At 38.6% G+C, this 14,571-nt stretch overlaps 1 protein-coding gene across 1 annotated transcript in view; it reads right to left on the bottom strand.

Annotated features, from left to right (window-relative positions):
* Positions 1–548: 548 nt before the first annotated feature.
* The window catches only part of UQCC1 (ubiquinol-cytochrome c reductase complex assembly factor 1), a gene marked incomplete at its 5' end in the record, with an annotated part of 49,773 nt that continues 35,750 nt past the window's right edge, over positions 549–14,571 (bottom strand). Inside the window, 3 exons of the mRNA XM_082007014.1 lie at positions 549–1,049; positions 3,729–3,842; positions 5,293–5,370. Of these exons, the coding sequence (XP_081863140.1) occupies positions 915–1,049; positions 3,729–3,842; positions 5,293–5,370 (327 nt within the window). The 3' untranslated portion in view covers positions 549–914. The remainder of the gene's footprint in view (positions 1,050–3,728; positions 3,843–5,292; positions 5,371–14,571) is intronic.

A 14,571-nucleotide genomic window follows, 5' to 3' on the forward strand; every position in this document is an offset into this window, starting at 1 on the left:
CATAAGTTGCCTGCACAGCCATATAAAGTTTTCACTGCGGTTGATAAGTCTTGTTAAAAAGCCCTGGACCGCTGCTTGGGGGGATGGAGGATAGGGATAGCATAGTCCTGTCCCATTAAGAGCCATGGACAGAAACAGGGATGTTCTTTTCATAAAGAAATTCTTAGACCACAACTCTAAAAAGAACATGGAAGTATCAGCAAGGCAGACTGAAATACCAAGGACTCCAAGGCAGTTTTTAGTGACAACCCAGCCACAGTTTGGACTCAACTCTCATTAAGATGGCTAGAGTCACAGAGGATTAACAGGGACTGTGCATTAGTCTTCGCATCCTCCTATCCTTGTGCAACAGAGCAGAGAGTTTCTAAAAAGGATTTTCACAGAAAACCCTTCAGAATCTGTTAAAGCAATTCTTAAATCCACTAAAGCAAAAATAGGCCATTCCATCTTGGTATCAGGCTTTTAAAATACATTAACATCTAATATGCAAAGCTCAGATTTGCATTCAGAACCGCACAGTGAGCAGAGGAACACCGTTGTATCTCTATGCAGCAGCTCTCCAAATGAGGCAAAGGACAGAAATGTATTCTTGAGATAAGTCTAAGTCATGGTAAAACATCTGGTTTCCTAAAGACAGAAGGCATGTCTTTCAATTTGTCAGCAAGGACCACTGAGTGCCATAAAAAGGACAGAGGTTCTGAAACCAACTAGTGTTATTTGCGGGTGAATATTCGGAAGAGTATGGCTGTCCAATTTGCTACTGAGTCACCACGGATAGGATATCTAATTAAATATTTTTTTTTTTTCAACAGCAGATTTTCCTTCCTGACCCCACAGCTTCAGTCCAGTTCAATTTCCAGCCTGCTTCCCAAGCTGATCTGACAAATTGATAGAAGTGTCAGGCGCCGGTGCTCTCAGAGTCCTTCATCATTGTAAACAGGGGAAAGGGGCTTGAGGATACTGCGGGCGTTGCTCTCCACGAGCGGCCGCCAGCTCACCTCACCCGTCAGCAGCAGGTCCTCCCCGCTCAGCGCATCCAGGTGCTGCACCTGCAAGGACAGGACATTAGCGCAAGGCATCCCATCACCCATTCAAGTTCCTCAAGAGCTATGCAAACACGCTGCTTTCCAGAAAGCAAGCAGAACAGGGAGATTTTAGCATGCTTTGCCATTTGTGTGAGGCAGACCTAAAAAGATAATTTACGACTGCTTAAGCCATGGAAAGCCTAGGAGGTAAGTATCTGCAGATCCACTGGAGCTAACTGCATAAGGTCTTCTATTAAGACCTTAGCTAATGCTTCCTCTGAAAGTTTGGCAACAGGACAAAGAAGAACCAGGCAAAGCTAACATGAGTCATTTTATCTTCCTGGCAGTTAATTCAGATGACACACTGCTAGCACCATCATCTACATGGAGTGCTCTCATAAAAGTGGTTTCACATAGACCAAGGCTTTTCACTACACAAAAAAAGCCTGACAGCAGGGAACATCTGAGACTTATAAAAGCACATGAGCTGGAGGAGATGAACATGGAATGAATACTCATTCTCACAATACAAGAAATAATTGGGATCAAATGAAATTTTAAGGTGCAATGTAAGCAAAATATAAAAACTCTTGTCACACAACAGAGGGTTAACTTGCTGCCACAGGACACTGTAAAGGCCGGGGGGGGGGTGGTGTAGGGAGGAAGTCCATCAAGGGTCCGTAAAAGACAAAACCACCACCACTGGCTCAGGAAGTCTGTGGACACAGATTGCAAGGAGAGTTCACCAGGGAAATGGTACACATGCTTGCCCTGTTACTATAATCTTCTCTGGCATCCACTAATAGCCACTGTTAAAGACAGGACCAGCAAGAAATTGTTGGAAAGACCTTGTACACAATGCTTACTGGAAACAAAAGATAATTTGACATGGAGTTTCTCAACAGAGGAAAGAATAAACCAATGGCCACAGAGGGTCAGGCTAAACAGCCAACTAAGCACAATATCCTGTTTCAGAGTGTCATCATCAGCAGATTCCCCAGGAGGACTCAAGTACAACACATGCATACAATGTTATTTTCCTTGTTTATTTTCCCTCCCTCTCAAAATTTGTTAGTTCAGGGATTTTTAGCCCAAAATAGTTGTTGTGGATTTAATAGCCCTGGACAGACTTCTCTTCCATAAACCTTGCCAGTGGCTTTGGAACCCACATCCAATTGTAGCATCCCAAACAACCAGGGGCAATGTTATGCCCCCACATTCTTTTATCAGTGATCAGCCTTTCCTTGCTCACCTTTCATATGCCTTCCAAGATTTCTCAGAGCTGTCTCTCATTTTCTCTCAGCTGTTTTTCAGGCAGGGGATCCTACTCATTGCTAATGAAGGAGCCGTTTCAGTTAATCTTTCTTTTTTCTTGATGGTTGGAACCCAAACCATACACATTATTCAAGATCACAAGGGTAATATGGATTTAAAAAGTGGCATGACAACACTATTTTATTCTCTATTCCTTCCTTATTAGTTCTGAGCATTTGTTTTATTTTTTTTTAAACACTACAGAATGCTGAGTTGACATTTTGATAATCCAATTATAATCTCAAGGACTTGTTCCTGTGTGGTAACAGACAGTTTAGAGCTCATCAATATGTATGTAAAGCTGGGACTGTTTTTCTCAAGTGCACCACTTCAGAGTTATCTACAGGAATGACCTGTCTTCACAGAAGCTATGCTGATTCTTCCCCAAAGGTCCATATGTATCTGTGTGATCAGTCTCCTATTCAACTGCTGATTGCTTCTGTCCTATCCTTTGCTTGAACATACAGAAGTGCAACAAATTCCCCACTTGGCAGCAAACTGTCCCAAATGACATACTTTTTATATGTTTGCTCCCTGACAATCTTTAGTTTTAAGCTTTCCTATAGCCTCACTGATACTAAGCATCAGCAACCTTAAGCATTAAGTCTGTCCCTCCTGAGAAGCCCTCAAGCATTCCAAAAGTACCCTCAGTTCCTTACAATGTTCAGCCCTTTACTTCCCATACCATTTTCTCAGACACACACTGAAATCTCTATCTGGTCCTGAACATAGTATTGGAAACATTACAGAGAATGCTGTTGTAGAGGTTCTGGTCTTCAATTCCCTGTCCAACAGCCTACACTCTTCCTCTAAAACATCTCTCACCCCTTTTCTGTCTTTGGTACCCACATGGACTATATCCTGGTACATCCTACCAACATTTCCTAAAAACCTGGTTCACAAACCTCCTAAGGTTTGAGAGCACAAACACTACTTAATATTGGTTCCTCCAGGTAATAACTGAAAGAAACAGAAATAATTCTGGAAAACAAAACCTTTTACTACTTTCCCAGAAAGATCATCAGGAGACTTTCAAGCTCTGTGTGCTTCTTCATAATGAAGAGGATCCCAGTTATAATTCTACAACAAGTTGCAGCCCATTTCTGGCACATTTTGTCAAGCCCCTCCATAGCATAGATCCACAAAAGGATGAGCAAGATTGCTTTCAACATTCTGTGAATTTCTCTGCAGCCATTTTTCAGCAAATTGCAGTAAACATCAGGTATTTTTTAAATTTTTACCTTTTCCTCCTAAAAATAATCACTGAATACAAAAATCAGTTATATTTATGAGGAGAACTGAACTACATAGTATGCAAGCAATAAAAGTAAATATTAAATATTTGAAAACAGAGAATGAAGAGAAGTCGCACTATGAGCTGCAGTGTACCTGTTTGCGCACATATTCTACGAGTAACTCCAGATGCCGAGGGTCCTCACAGTTCCTGTTAAAAAGGTTTCTCCAAAGAGCTGCTGCTAGAACATGATCATCAGACAAGATTCCCTAAAGGAAATACAGAAGGGGATTAAAAGCTGCATGTGAAGAGGGTCTGAACACAAGACAACCACATTACTCTACTTGGCGACTGACAATATTAAACTGTCTCAAAGCCCACAGCTGCTATGGACTGTACATATGAAAAGACATGAACATCACACTTTCCCAGAATGGAAAAACAACACTGGCCTTAAATTAATTTACAGAGCAGCTTGTAACAAATACTCTGGCAAGTTAACTGGGAAAAAAACTGGGTCAGGGTATTCCTAATGTACGAGCCAATAATTGCATTTCTATGTTATGAAATCTTTACCATAAAAATTTTGGCCTTACAGAGAAGATGGCACCACCTCACAGCATTGTATGAAGCCCATGACACTTGGAAAAGAAAAATTAATGGATATTTAATACAATGTTGTAGAAATGTAGTCAGGACTTTGCTATTTTGCTTTGCTTTTCTATTTTTCATTCTAAATGAGAAAGAGAGAACTCCTCCTCAAGAACTATCTAGATTTTTCCAGCTAAATCTAGTATTAAATTTGGCTTATACAAGAACCACATCCATGAGCAGTTTTTGTCTAAATTCTCTCCCACTTTTATTGTCCTTTTAGATTATGTGATGTTATCACCATAGTCTCATAACTCGTGCCTTCTGCTGACTATGTGCCAAAGGCAAAGGAGGACTTCAAAATATTCAGTTAAAAATGAAAAAGGTCAGAATTTGACTTTAATTTAACTACACATTTTGTTTCCAAAAAGACTGTTAACAAAAAAAGAAAAGAAAAAAAAAAAAAAAGACAAACACAGGCAGACATATCCTGGCTATACTTAAAACTAGATTAAAGACTTGCATGCATAACACTGTCCACAACTCTATGAAGTTTACATTTACAATATATTGATAATGCAAATCACCATGCAAAAAATAGTATCACCATGTGAGTAAGAGCATCTGAAGAGCAACACCCACTAGAGAAAAAAAATAACTAAAAGAGATGATGTAATTGTATTTTCTTCTTGAAAGCCCTGCAGACACTTGTGCACAGTGGTGCTTTTGCCTCCCATCTTATTAGCTACTTCCTATGAATACCCTCTCACATAGACTCGCTATAAATACTCTTTGCATTCAAAGTATAGCTGAGTACGATGGGATTCAGAGGGAGGAAATGAGTTATCAATGGTCAAGCAGTGCTGGTGAAGCAGTACAAAGAACATCCCTCCTTCCATGTCCTATGGTTTAAATCGATATGCCATGTGCTTTCTTTTTTCTCAGAAGCACTTTAATTCAAGGCATAAGATGATTGCAATAACTAAGAAGTCTGCTTCCATAATGTAACATTTCTTCACATATATGTACAGCAAATGTTTTACCCATCTAGAGTATTCTGTGTTCATAAATTAGATGGATTAGATGGTCTATTTGTTCTTGCATATTCTCTGAGAACATCTTTCTTACCTCATCATATCCAAATAGAGCTGCGTAGAAATTTTCTGCCATACTTCTCAAATCTTCCTTTAGAACAACAGAATTAATCTGAAAAATAAACCAGAACACACCATCTGTATAGACTGTAAGGAGGAGGTGATGAGAAAATATTATTAATTTCACTCTGAGTAGGCAAAGAAGAAACAGGGCCTTGGCCCACATAGGTTAGGATTTGGCTGCAAGTAACAATTTTAGTGCAGTCAAACATTTGAGAACAACATGCAACACAGCTCTGTTAATTCTGTACACAAATGAAAGTCTGTGTTACTCAGAATATATGAATGGCAGAAAAATCCTCAGCCAACAGCACTGACATATAGCTACCTGAGCAGAGAAAAAAGGCAGCTGGGCAAAGAGCGAAGGCAAGGCTGTCCTTTCAGTGGCAGCACAGGCTAAGATAATGAAGGCTCCGCTGTATTTTATCTATTAAGCAGGTTTTCCAGACCTTGAGTCTTTCACACAGGTCTTTGAGAAACTTGGAGGTTTTTCAACTTTTTTTCTAAAGCATGGTCTCCAGAGCTGGACGTGCTATTACAGTAAAAGTACAGTAATGCTAAAGATAGAGGCACCATCCCTACCACTACTCCTTCCTTACTTGTCAATATTGACTTTCTCATTCAGGAATCACATAAATTCTGTTTCTACAGCATCTCACTAGAAGCTCAGACTTACCTGACTGACTAAATTTCTTTCAGAGTTTCTGATGATCCAGCTACTTCCCCCTATGGTGTAAGTATGACTCAGTCCAGGTTCCAAACTGACTTTTAACTAAATTTAACAGTTGCTTAAATATTTGCTGGTTTGGCCTAAGCCACCCATTGGCTTGCAGAACTGATCCCATGTGAGCTTAAGCCAGAACCAAAAGGAGATCAACTGCTAGGTCCAGAGGGATGGGCTGAAAATACCTCGCGTCCATCTCCCTCATACTCTCCTGTCTATTCCTTCTGCCTGTACCTTTTACTTCTATCAACAAAATGGTTTAATAAACAGTGCCTCTCCCGAGGGCTAAGCTACACTTCAGAGTGGTAAAGCTGCTTCGTTGTATTGACTCTCATGAGAGATCTAAGAGATACTGAGCATTTCTTTTCTCACATACAACGCAAGTATAAATGACAAGGGTAATTACCTTCATACCTGCATACTAGCTGGACACTTACGTATGAGACTGCATCTGGGAGACAGGTTTTAGAAAAAAGAAACCGCAAACAGGAATACAGGGTTGGACATCACTTCTAAGATGGAATAAGCACAGCTGCCTTTGATGTACAGCTTATCACAAGGCTAAAAGCTGTGAAAACTCACATACCTAAAATCTTAATACTTATGACAGTGTGAACCACATGTCCTAAATACTTTCTTAGTACCCTTAAGATTACTCATCTTGGTAATTATGCAACAGCTTTTCTATCAAAATATGAATTAGTTTTTGCCATGCTAGCAAGTCTCCAGTTCAAACATTCTTCCATTAAACCACTATCTTTTTTCATCTGTTGATTTTTATAGAAATGCATATTGTGCAAACACAAGCAAAATGCCTTTTATGTCAGTTACTCATATTTTCCCATTAATATAAACTATTAAAATTCATGCAGATATTTTATAGGCTATCAAGATTTGGAGACTGGCTATTACTGAATGTTTAAAAAAAGAACTAAACATAAGAAATCAGAGGGTTAAATGATGACTGCAACTTCTGTAATGACTTAATTAAATTTTTATTGAGTACATAAACTATGATGTCATTTCTACCCAACCATGCTCAAACTTTCTATGCATGTCAGAGATCGTGGTTTTTCTCAATAGAACATACTTCTAAATAAGCTGCACTTCTACAGCTCTAATAAGGGGGAGCAGGTCTCATGTAACACACTCAATAAATTATCCTTCCATTTTAAACAAACAAATTCCATGAGTTATTATATATTTGCCACGCACTTTTTATGACATAATAAAAATGTTACCTCAAGGATTACTTAACACATACTACAAATGTTACAGCAGGCAACTGCAAGGGGCAAAGAAAACAAATAGTCCCATTACAGAGACAAGTCCTGGACTATACATCCCTAGGGAAGCAGCTTTCTATACTAAAAACAAAGAGCAGCAGCTTTAAGCTAGCAAGAAATAGATTGATGAAGGAGATAACCAAGTTAAACAAACATGGCAATAAATACATCTTAAAAGACAAACAGTTTAAAATATAAAGTATGACTTTGGGGATGAAGCAGTATCTTAGGCAATAAAAATACACGTGAAGGAATATCACAGTTTCTGAAGAATATAACCGACACTGGCTAAGTGCAGACATAGTAGGAAAAAATCCCGCTTTGTAAGAGTAAATCCAAATCAGCATTTGTTGGAAATGCTTCCTCTTTTTAAGCTTGTACACGTTCTTACCTCTGGCAAGTTTCATGGCCTGGTTGGTCATGATTCTGCTGACTCTTCCACAGTTTGTTACTAAGAAGAAAAACTGCTAGATGATTCCAACTGAGTAATTGCTAATAACAAGAAAAAAATCAATAACATCTGGAGCTCTTCTAGGCACTTAGCCCCTTTGCCTTCTGTGGAACAACCCATTGCAGAGCTGTCACCAGAATAAATTTATATACCATCTCCTAAATTGACACACAGAACTATCTTAGTTCAAAACAAGGAATACATTTCTGGTACATCTCTCACATTTACAAGACCTTTAAAAAAAGGAAATGTACAGCTAATGTATCTTCCTAGTACGCATCACAACTTTTCATTGAAAGACTCCATGCTCCCACATTCTGCCTGCAAGATGACTGCAGCATATGACTACTGCATTTTGGTTATTATATTGCAGTAAGAAAGTTCATCTTCAGCCTGAACAAGTTCAACATGCACCAGTCAACAGCCAACTGGTGAGGCTTACTGAGGAAAGTAAGAGCTCACTGCTTTATTGTATATGCTGGACATGTATGAAAAATCTTATGTACGGGCACAGTTTTTAAAGTTAAATCTGCTATAGGATTAGTCCATATTAATGTCTTTTGTTGGACCGAGAGCATTCTTTTGTAATGAATCTCCTCCTCATCCCCACTTACCATGCTTTGGGTTACACTGCAGAGAAGTCTCAGCATGCACAAACTGAAAAATGCACTCCAATGTGCTCTACCTTCTAAGAGGCATTCATCCCACAGGATCAGCCTTGAACCAGCACAAGGTAAAGATCATCCCCATGGAGCAGGGACGCTGGATCATCAACTGTTTCACTCAGCAAATGTGTTCCTGTCAGACCCCACTAAATGCTAGTGTAGACGTAGATGATGTCCACAGGCTACACTATTTGAAAGCACTTTAACAGGAGTTTCCTTCTGTTATGGCTTTTGCCAGCATGTGTTGCACCCTAAAGCTACTTTAACACAATCCATCCATAGATTATAAAGCCAGAAGAGACACTTCTAACTGCACTTTGTACAAGCGCTAGTCATTGAATTTCATGCAGCAATTCCTCTCTTTAGGCCATAAGTTATGGTTGAACTAGATTTTTTTATGAAGAGATTTCAGCCAGAAGAAATGATTAGATCATAGAACCTGACCCTCTGCATATCACAGACCATTACATTTCACTGAGTTACCTCTGAACTAAGCTCAGTAAGTTGTGTTTGGCTAAAACATATCACCCTCACAGTTGAACACGTGTATCTCATTTCATATTTGAATTTTCTGGCTTAAGCTTCCACCCCCTCATTCTTATTAGACCATTCCTGCTAGAATAAAAAGCCTCTTCTGTACAATGTATTTGCTCCTGTACCTGTATGCAGCAGATGTGTCAGCACAGTCGCCTTTTCAAACTAAGATTACACTCTTTAAGGTAACGTTTACACTAGGTGCATTAATGTACTACATCATCAGTGCACTCCTGGAGTGGTCAGAGTTGTAATAGCAAAGTATGCTGATCCAGTCAAAATGAATCCATCTCTTGTGCAAAACAAGTCACACGGGTATGAGTACACTTTTGTTGTTTGACAGAGTCTACTCTGGGGACTTCTGTTAGCCACACTGCCATAAACAGCGACCGACTCCTACTGACACTTCTGATTACTGGAGCATTCAATATCAGTAGAAGTTCCTGAAGGAGATACAGGACAAATCTTTCCTGATAGAAAAAGTCACCCCTCAAACATTTAGGTTTTTTTATGCACCTTCTCTCAAGTCGCATTTGGAAAGAATGACTTATAATATATAATTTACATTAGTTATAAATAATATATAACCACATATAGTTATATATGGATTTTTTAAGTGTTTGCTGCCCTTTTTAATAAATGCACATGACATTAAATTGGAAAACCTGCACACAGCCCTTTTATTAGCTTCAATAACATAACTATTACTTGTAGGACAGTAATTTTGAAAATGATTAAGACTGTAGCTAGGATCAAAAAGATTAAATTAATAAAACAGATTAAAAATATCTCTGTAGAAAGGGGTCAAAAAGGCCAGTTCCTTCAGGCAATCTCACATAGTTGTGAAATGACAAGGATATTGCAGAAATTCTTTTTCCAATCTTCATTCTTTGAGTCTTTTATTTGCAAACAAGCTTACTGCCTTGTAATTAGCTACAGCTGTGAGTCCCCATATACTTTAAAATATTAACTTTTGTGATAAATTCTCTAATTTTCTAATTAAAAGTAATTAATTTTGTAATGCACCTCAGTAGATAATTAACGTCAGAGAACAGTCTTTAAAGCCTTCTTCAGTGTTCAGTGACAACCTACTTCAATATTGTATTAACCTAGACAAAAGCTAAATGTTAGACTGTATCAGAACCAGTTCCTGCCAAAATCTTCAATCCATAAAAACAACATGTTAATCGAAAAAGACTTTTGCATGCTCCGCTACCTTCATAATAATTGCATAATCATCAATAACACTCCTCAGAGCATGTTTATTTCAAGCACAGAAAAACAAGTTATACAACATTACCTTCATATTTCAGCAAAAACAGATGGTCACCCGTAGCCATCTAGTATCAAGAAAAGGAGGTATGTTTCTATCCTGCAGTCTATTAATTTGGAAACTCTGCCATGGTAACAGTTTAAGATGCAGAGTATAATCACAGTACAATCCTAACTATATTAAATACATGAGGGCTTATTCCAAATGCCTTTTTCTCTGTAGTATATGGCTGGCAGAGCTCATTGACAACTTCTCAAGAGAAGCATCAGGGAAAAGAGGTCAAATCACTGTGCTCGTTAGCATAAGCTAGTTATGCTTATTCTCTGTAAGGTTGTAGAGGGTTTTTCCTGTAATGCCTCTTTTAACTTGCTAAAAGCCTAAAACTGATCATGAACATGTTTCTGAACACACCAGAATCAAGAATTCAGTCTGATAAACTGAAAGTAAGTTACATAACCAAGTGTAAAAGAGGCACTTGGAGAAGACAGTAGTAAAGGTAAATCAATTAAGATGTTCACCATGAGCACTTACAGAGATGCTGGAAAACTTGATCTCTTTACTGAGACAAACCTCAGTAACTGTCAGAGAGAGTCACACACAAGAAACACTGTACTGGGTCAGAGCAAGGGGCCACTTAACATGGTACCTTGCCTTCAACAGTAGCCAGACATGCTGAGGAAAGTAAAAAGACTACAAGCTGATACATGCTTCCTCCAAGTATTCTTCCTGTCAATTTCAGCTCAGGACAATTCTTAACCCTTGATGTTTGCTTATATAGCAACTTTCAAAGGGTCCCTATGACAAACAACTTGTCCAGTAAACTTCCTGCATCCACAACATGCTTCAGCAAGAAGTACCCACGATGAGAATCTCCATCTCCTCTATGTTTCTTCTGAAACTGCCTCCTGCTAGTTTCCTCTGGTGGCCCAGTTTTTTTCACTGGATGAGACAGTGAATGCACATTGCTCCATCACCTTCTCATGGCACTCAGAATTCTGAGGGTCCATCATATTTCATGTGATATGATTTGCCCATAGAAAAAGATTTAAGATGACTTATTAAAAGTCAAAAGCAACAAAATCCCTGGGATCATAAAGTACTAGACTAATAATTTAATAGGGCTGCAGAGCCATGAAAGGTGGCATCCACTTCGAAAAGTATTTCAGCAGAAGGAAGTAAGTACAAATTAGTAGAAAACACAATAATAAATGAAAATAACAATCACAGATGTCCCTGCTCACTGCAAGGGGGCTGGACTAGATGACCTTTAAAGGTCCCTTCCAACCCAAAGATTCTATGATTCTGTGATGATTCTATGACCAGTAATATTCAGTGCTGATAAAGGTACTAGTAGTAGGTGTTAAAAAAACCCCCACCATAAAATTTATATAACAATGTGCACACGTTTAGCAGCTTCAACTGTGGAAATGGATCTTAAAGAGATTCTGTGGAGAAATCTCAAAAAAAATTCAGTTCAACAATTCAACAGTTTAGAAAAAGACAAATAAATTTTAGGAATTACTATGAAAGGAATATAGAACAAAAGAGGAACCCTATACTGCCATAAATCTAGTGTGCCCACACATAAAGTGCTGCACATATTTATTACCTTTTCATCTCAGAACAGATCAAAAAGAAACAAAAAGACACACAGAAAGGACCAAGGTGCTTAGACATATGAGGAAACACTAGTTATATTCAGGAAGAAATGAGGAGGAAGATGATAGAGCAGTTAAATCATGAGTGGTATCATGCAGGTAAACAGGGAATTACTGTTCACCATTTCTCATTAAAAAAGACGTAGAAAAGAAGCTGATGAAATGACCAAATAATACTTCAAAAATAAAAGTACTTTCTCATGCAACACAATTAAGTGGCAGAAGTCATTGCCGCAGGACATTAAAGAGCAAAAAATAGCAAAGGGGTAAAAAAGGGACTGCACATTCATAGAGGATTTCTGTTAGTAGATGCTAAATACGATGGTCCCCATGCAACTCTCATATTACTCGTTAGTGAATGCTGAGAGAATATACCAGAAGAAATACTGATACAAAGTTCTGTTTCGTATACTTTTTGCCAAATATCTCTGGTCATTGCTAGAAATAGTACACTGGATCTTCATTGGGCACTAGAAGAATGACTTCTGAGTATGCTTGGGTTTGTTCATTTTTTGCTGATCTTTGCAGACATTGACTGGTATCTCTTCTGTCTGTGTGTGTCTTCCTGCCCTGACTTGCAGCAAGACAGCCACAGCTCACTGGATGACCCTGGACACCAGTCATCAGGTCACTTTACTGACTTGATAGGAATTTCACCTGAAATATGGCAGTGCGATTAAAAAAAAAAAGAAAAAAGTTACCTTTACCCCAGCTTTTAGTAACCTCATGGGAAGAGGCTAGGAATAAGAGCAAGAATGATCCTGCTCATACCAAATAGATCATCCTCCCCTAGGGGGGAAAAATAATTTAAAAAATACTTTCTCCAAGAATTTTGGACCAGAATAAGTTTCTATTGGATACGAACAGCAAATCACCTATCTCCTCTCCAAAAGAGCAAGGCACATCTCTCCTAAAAAACTCTCCACAAAAAAAGTTTATTTCATTTCAAAATGGAATGACAATTGCTAGGGTCCATACAATTAGTAAGCAACTAACAAGCCTAATCCTTGATGCTAACACCTAGTACTGCTACAATCTTTACCCAGTGATTGAGTCCAGGACAAATGTAAATACTCACTCTTACTATCTCACTTTCAAATTAATTTTTGCAGTGCCTAGCAGACTGCCTTATTTCTGTTTGCTCTACCAGGCTTCCCACTATTTCCTAGCACAGCCCTGTTTGACATTCTCCCGTCAGTTCCACATTTGGGTAAAATTCTAATTTGAAGTCACAATGCTTTCACCTTCCACCAATATTCTGCACCTTCTGGTTTCAATCATAAGCTGAGAAAAACCCGATTTCCCCAAGCACTCCTCCTCCCCAGGGCTTCAAACACACACATGCCACAGAACAGTTAACAGTTAAATAATTTCTTGCCAATATTTTAAGAGTGCAGAAGGTTCCAAATTGCTGGTAAAATAAACAATGCCAGATTGTGAAAACTCCTGCCTGCCATATACTCTGATGTTAACAAGAGTTTCTTTATTACTGTAACCTTTCAGAAGCGAACAAAAATTATTTCTCTACCCTAATTCTGCCCTCAAGTAAAAGGCAAAGGAGGAAAGCAAACCATGAAAAAGCTGCATGGTAAGATACTGTGAGTTTTCCATCTTACTTCTGTATTTCATTCAGGCTTGATGCTGCTGTGAATAAACTTCCAGAAGATCCTAAAAGCGTGGGCAAGGATTTTAAGAAGCCAAAAAGTTTCCTTACACACTGTTTCCTGAATAACACAGATTAAACCTACATATGGGCCATCTTCCCATTTACAAGTACATAATAAAACAGGAAATACAAAAGGTCAAATTTAGATGCTCTTAATGAGACACATTGTTTTCAAGCTCCTCAGCACATAGCTCTGTCCTATGGGGCTTTAGCCATGGACTTCCATCAACTACAAGGTCTCTGCCATTTCCTCACTTTTAAAAAATTAAGTCTTCAAATAGCCTCTACAAATAGAAGGAACTGCTAGAACTTTTAGCACGAACGAGACAAATGACTATATAGTTCAGGTGACACCCCCTAAGGCACTGGTCATTCACAGGCTTGACAGCCTTCCTTACCTACCAAATCCAAAATCCATACCCAAGCCATCCAAAAACCAATTCAGATCAGTGTTGCTCATTTCACATATACCAAGATTGTACTGACCCCATCTTCCATCCACGATATCCACACCTAGCTGAATTTCCCTAGTTATGAGCAATCATTCTTGTGGCCACAAGGCCACCTGACTAACTTGAAAGTCAACATGATGTGTGTTTTGCTAGCAACAAACTGAGATCTCTAAGATCAGATACGCTGGTATCTTGGTCAAATCTTTTAACCTTTTGCGTTATTTCCTGCCCTTTGAATATGGAAACAACAACATTCAAGTTCTTAGAGAAGTGTAATGATGATTAACTAGTTATTATCAATAGAGATACAGCAAGTGCTGTGTATGACCAGAAACAGAAGAGGAAGACACAACAACTGAGGACAGACAAGGGAATAGAATGTATCTACTGAGATTCCCAAACCAGAATGGAAAACAGAAAACCACATCAGTTTGTCTAGACGTGTACAAAAGTATCATATGCCATTGCTTATACTAAAGCAGTAAAAGAAATCAAAGGGCCAAGCAAGCATGAAAGCAAGCACTGGAATTATTGAATGTATTGT

The sequence above is a fragment of the Phaethon aethereus genome, assembly GCF_964289735.1.
Source record: "Phaethon aethereus genome assembly, chromosome: 16".
NCBI lineage: Eukaryota > Metazoa > Chordata > Aves > Phaethontiformes > Phaethontidae > Phaethon > Phaethon aethereus.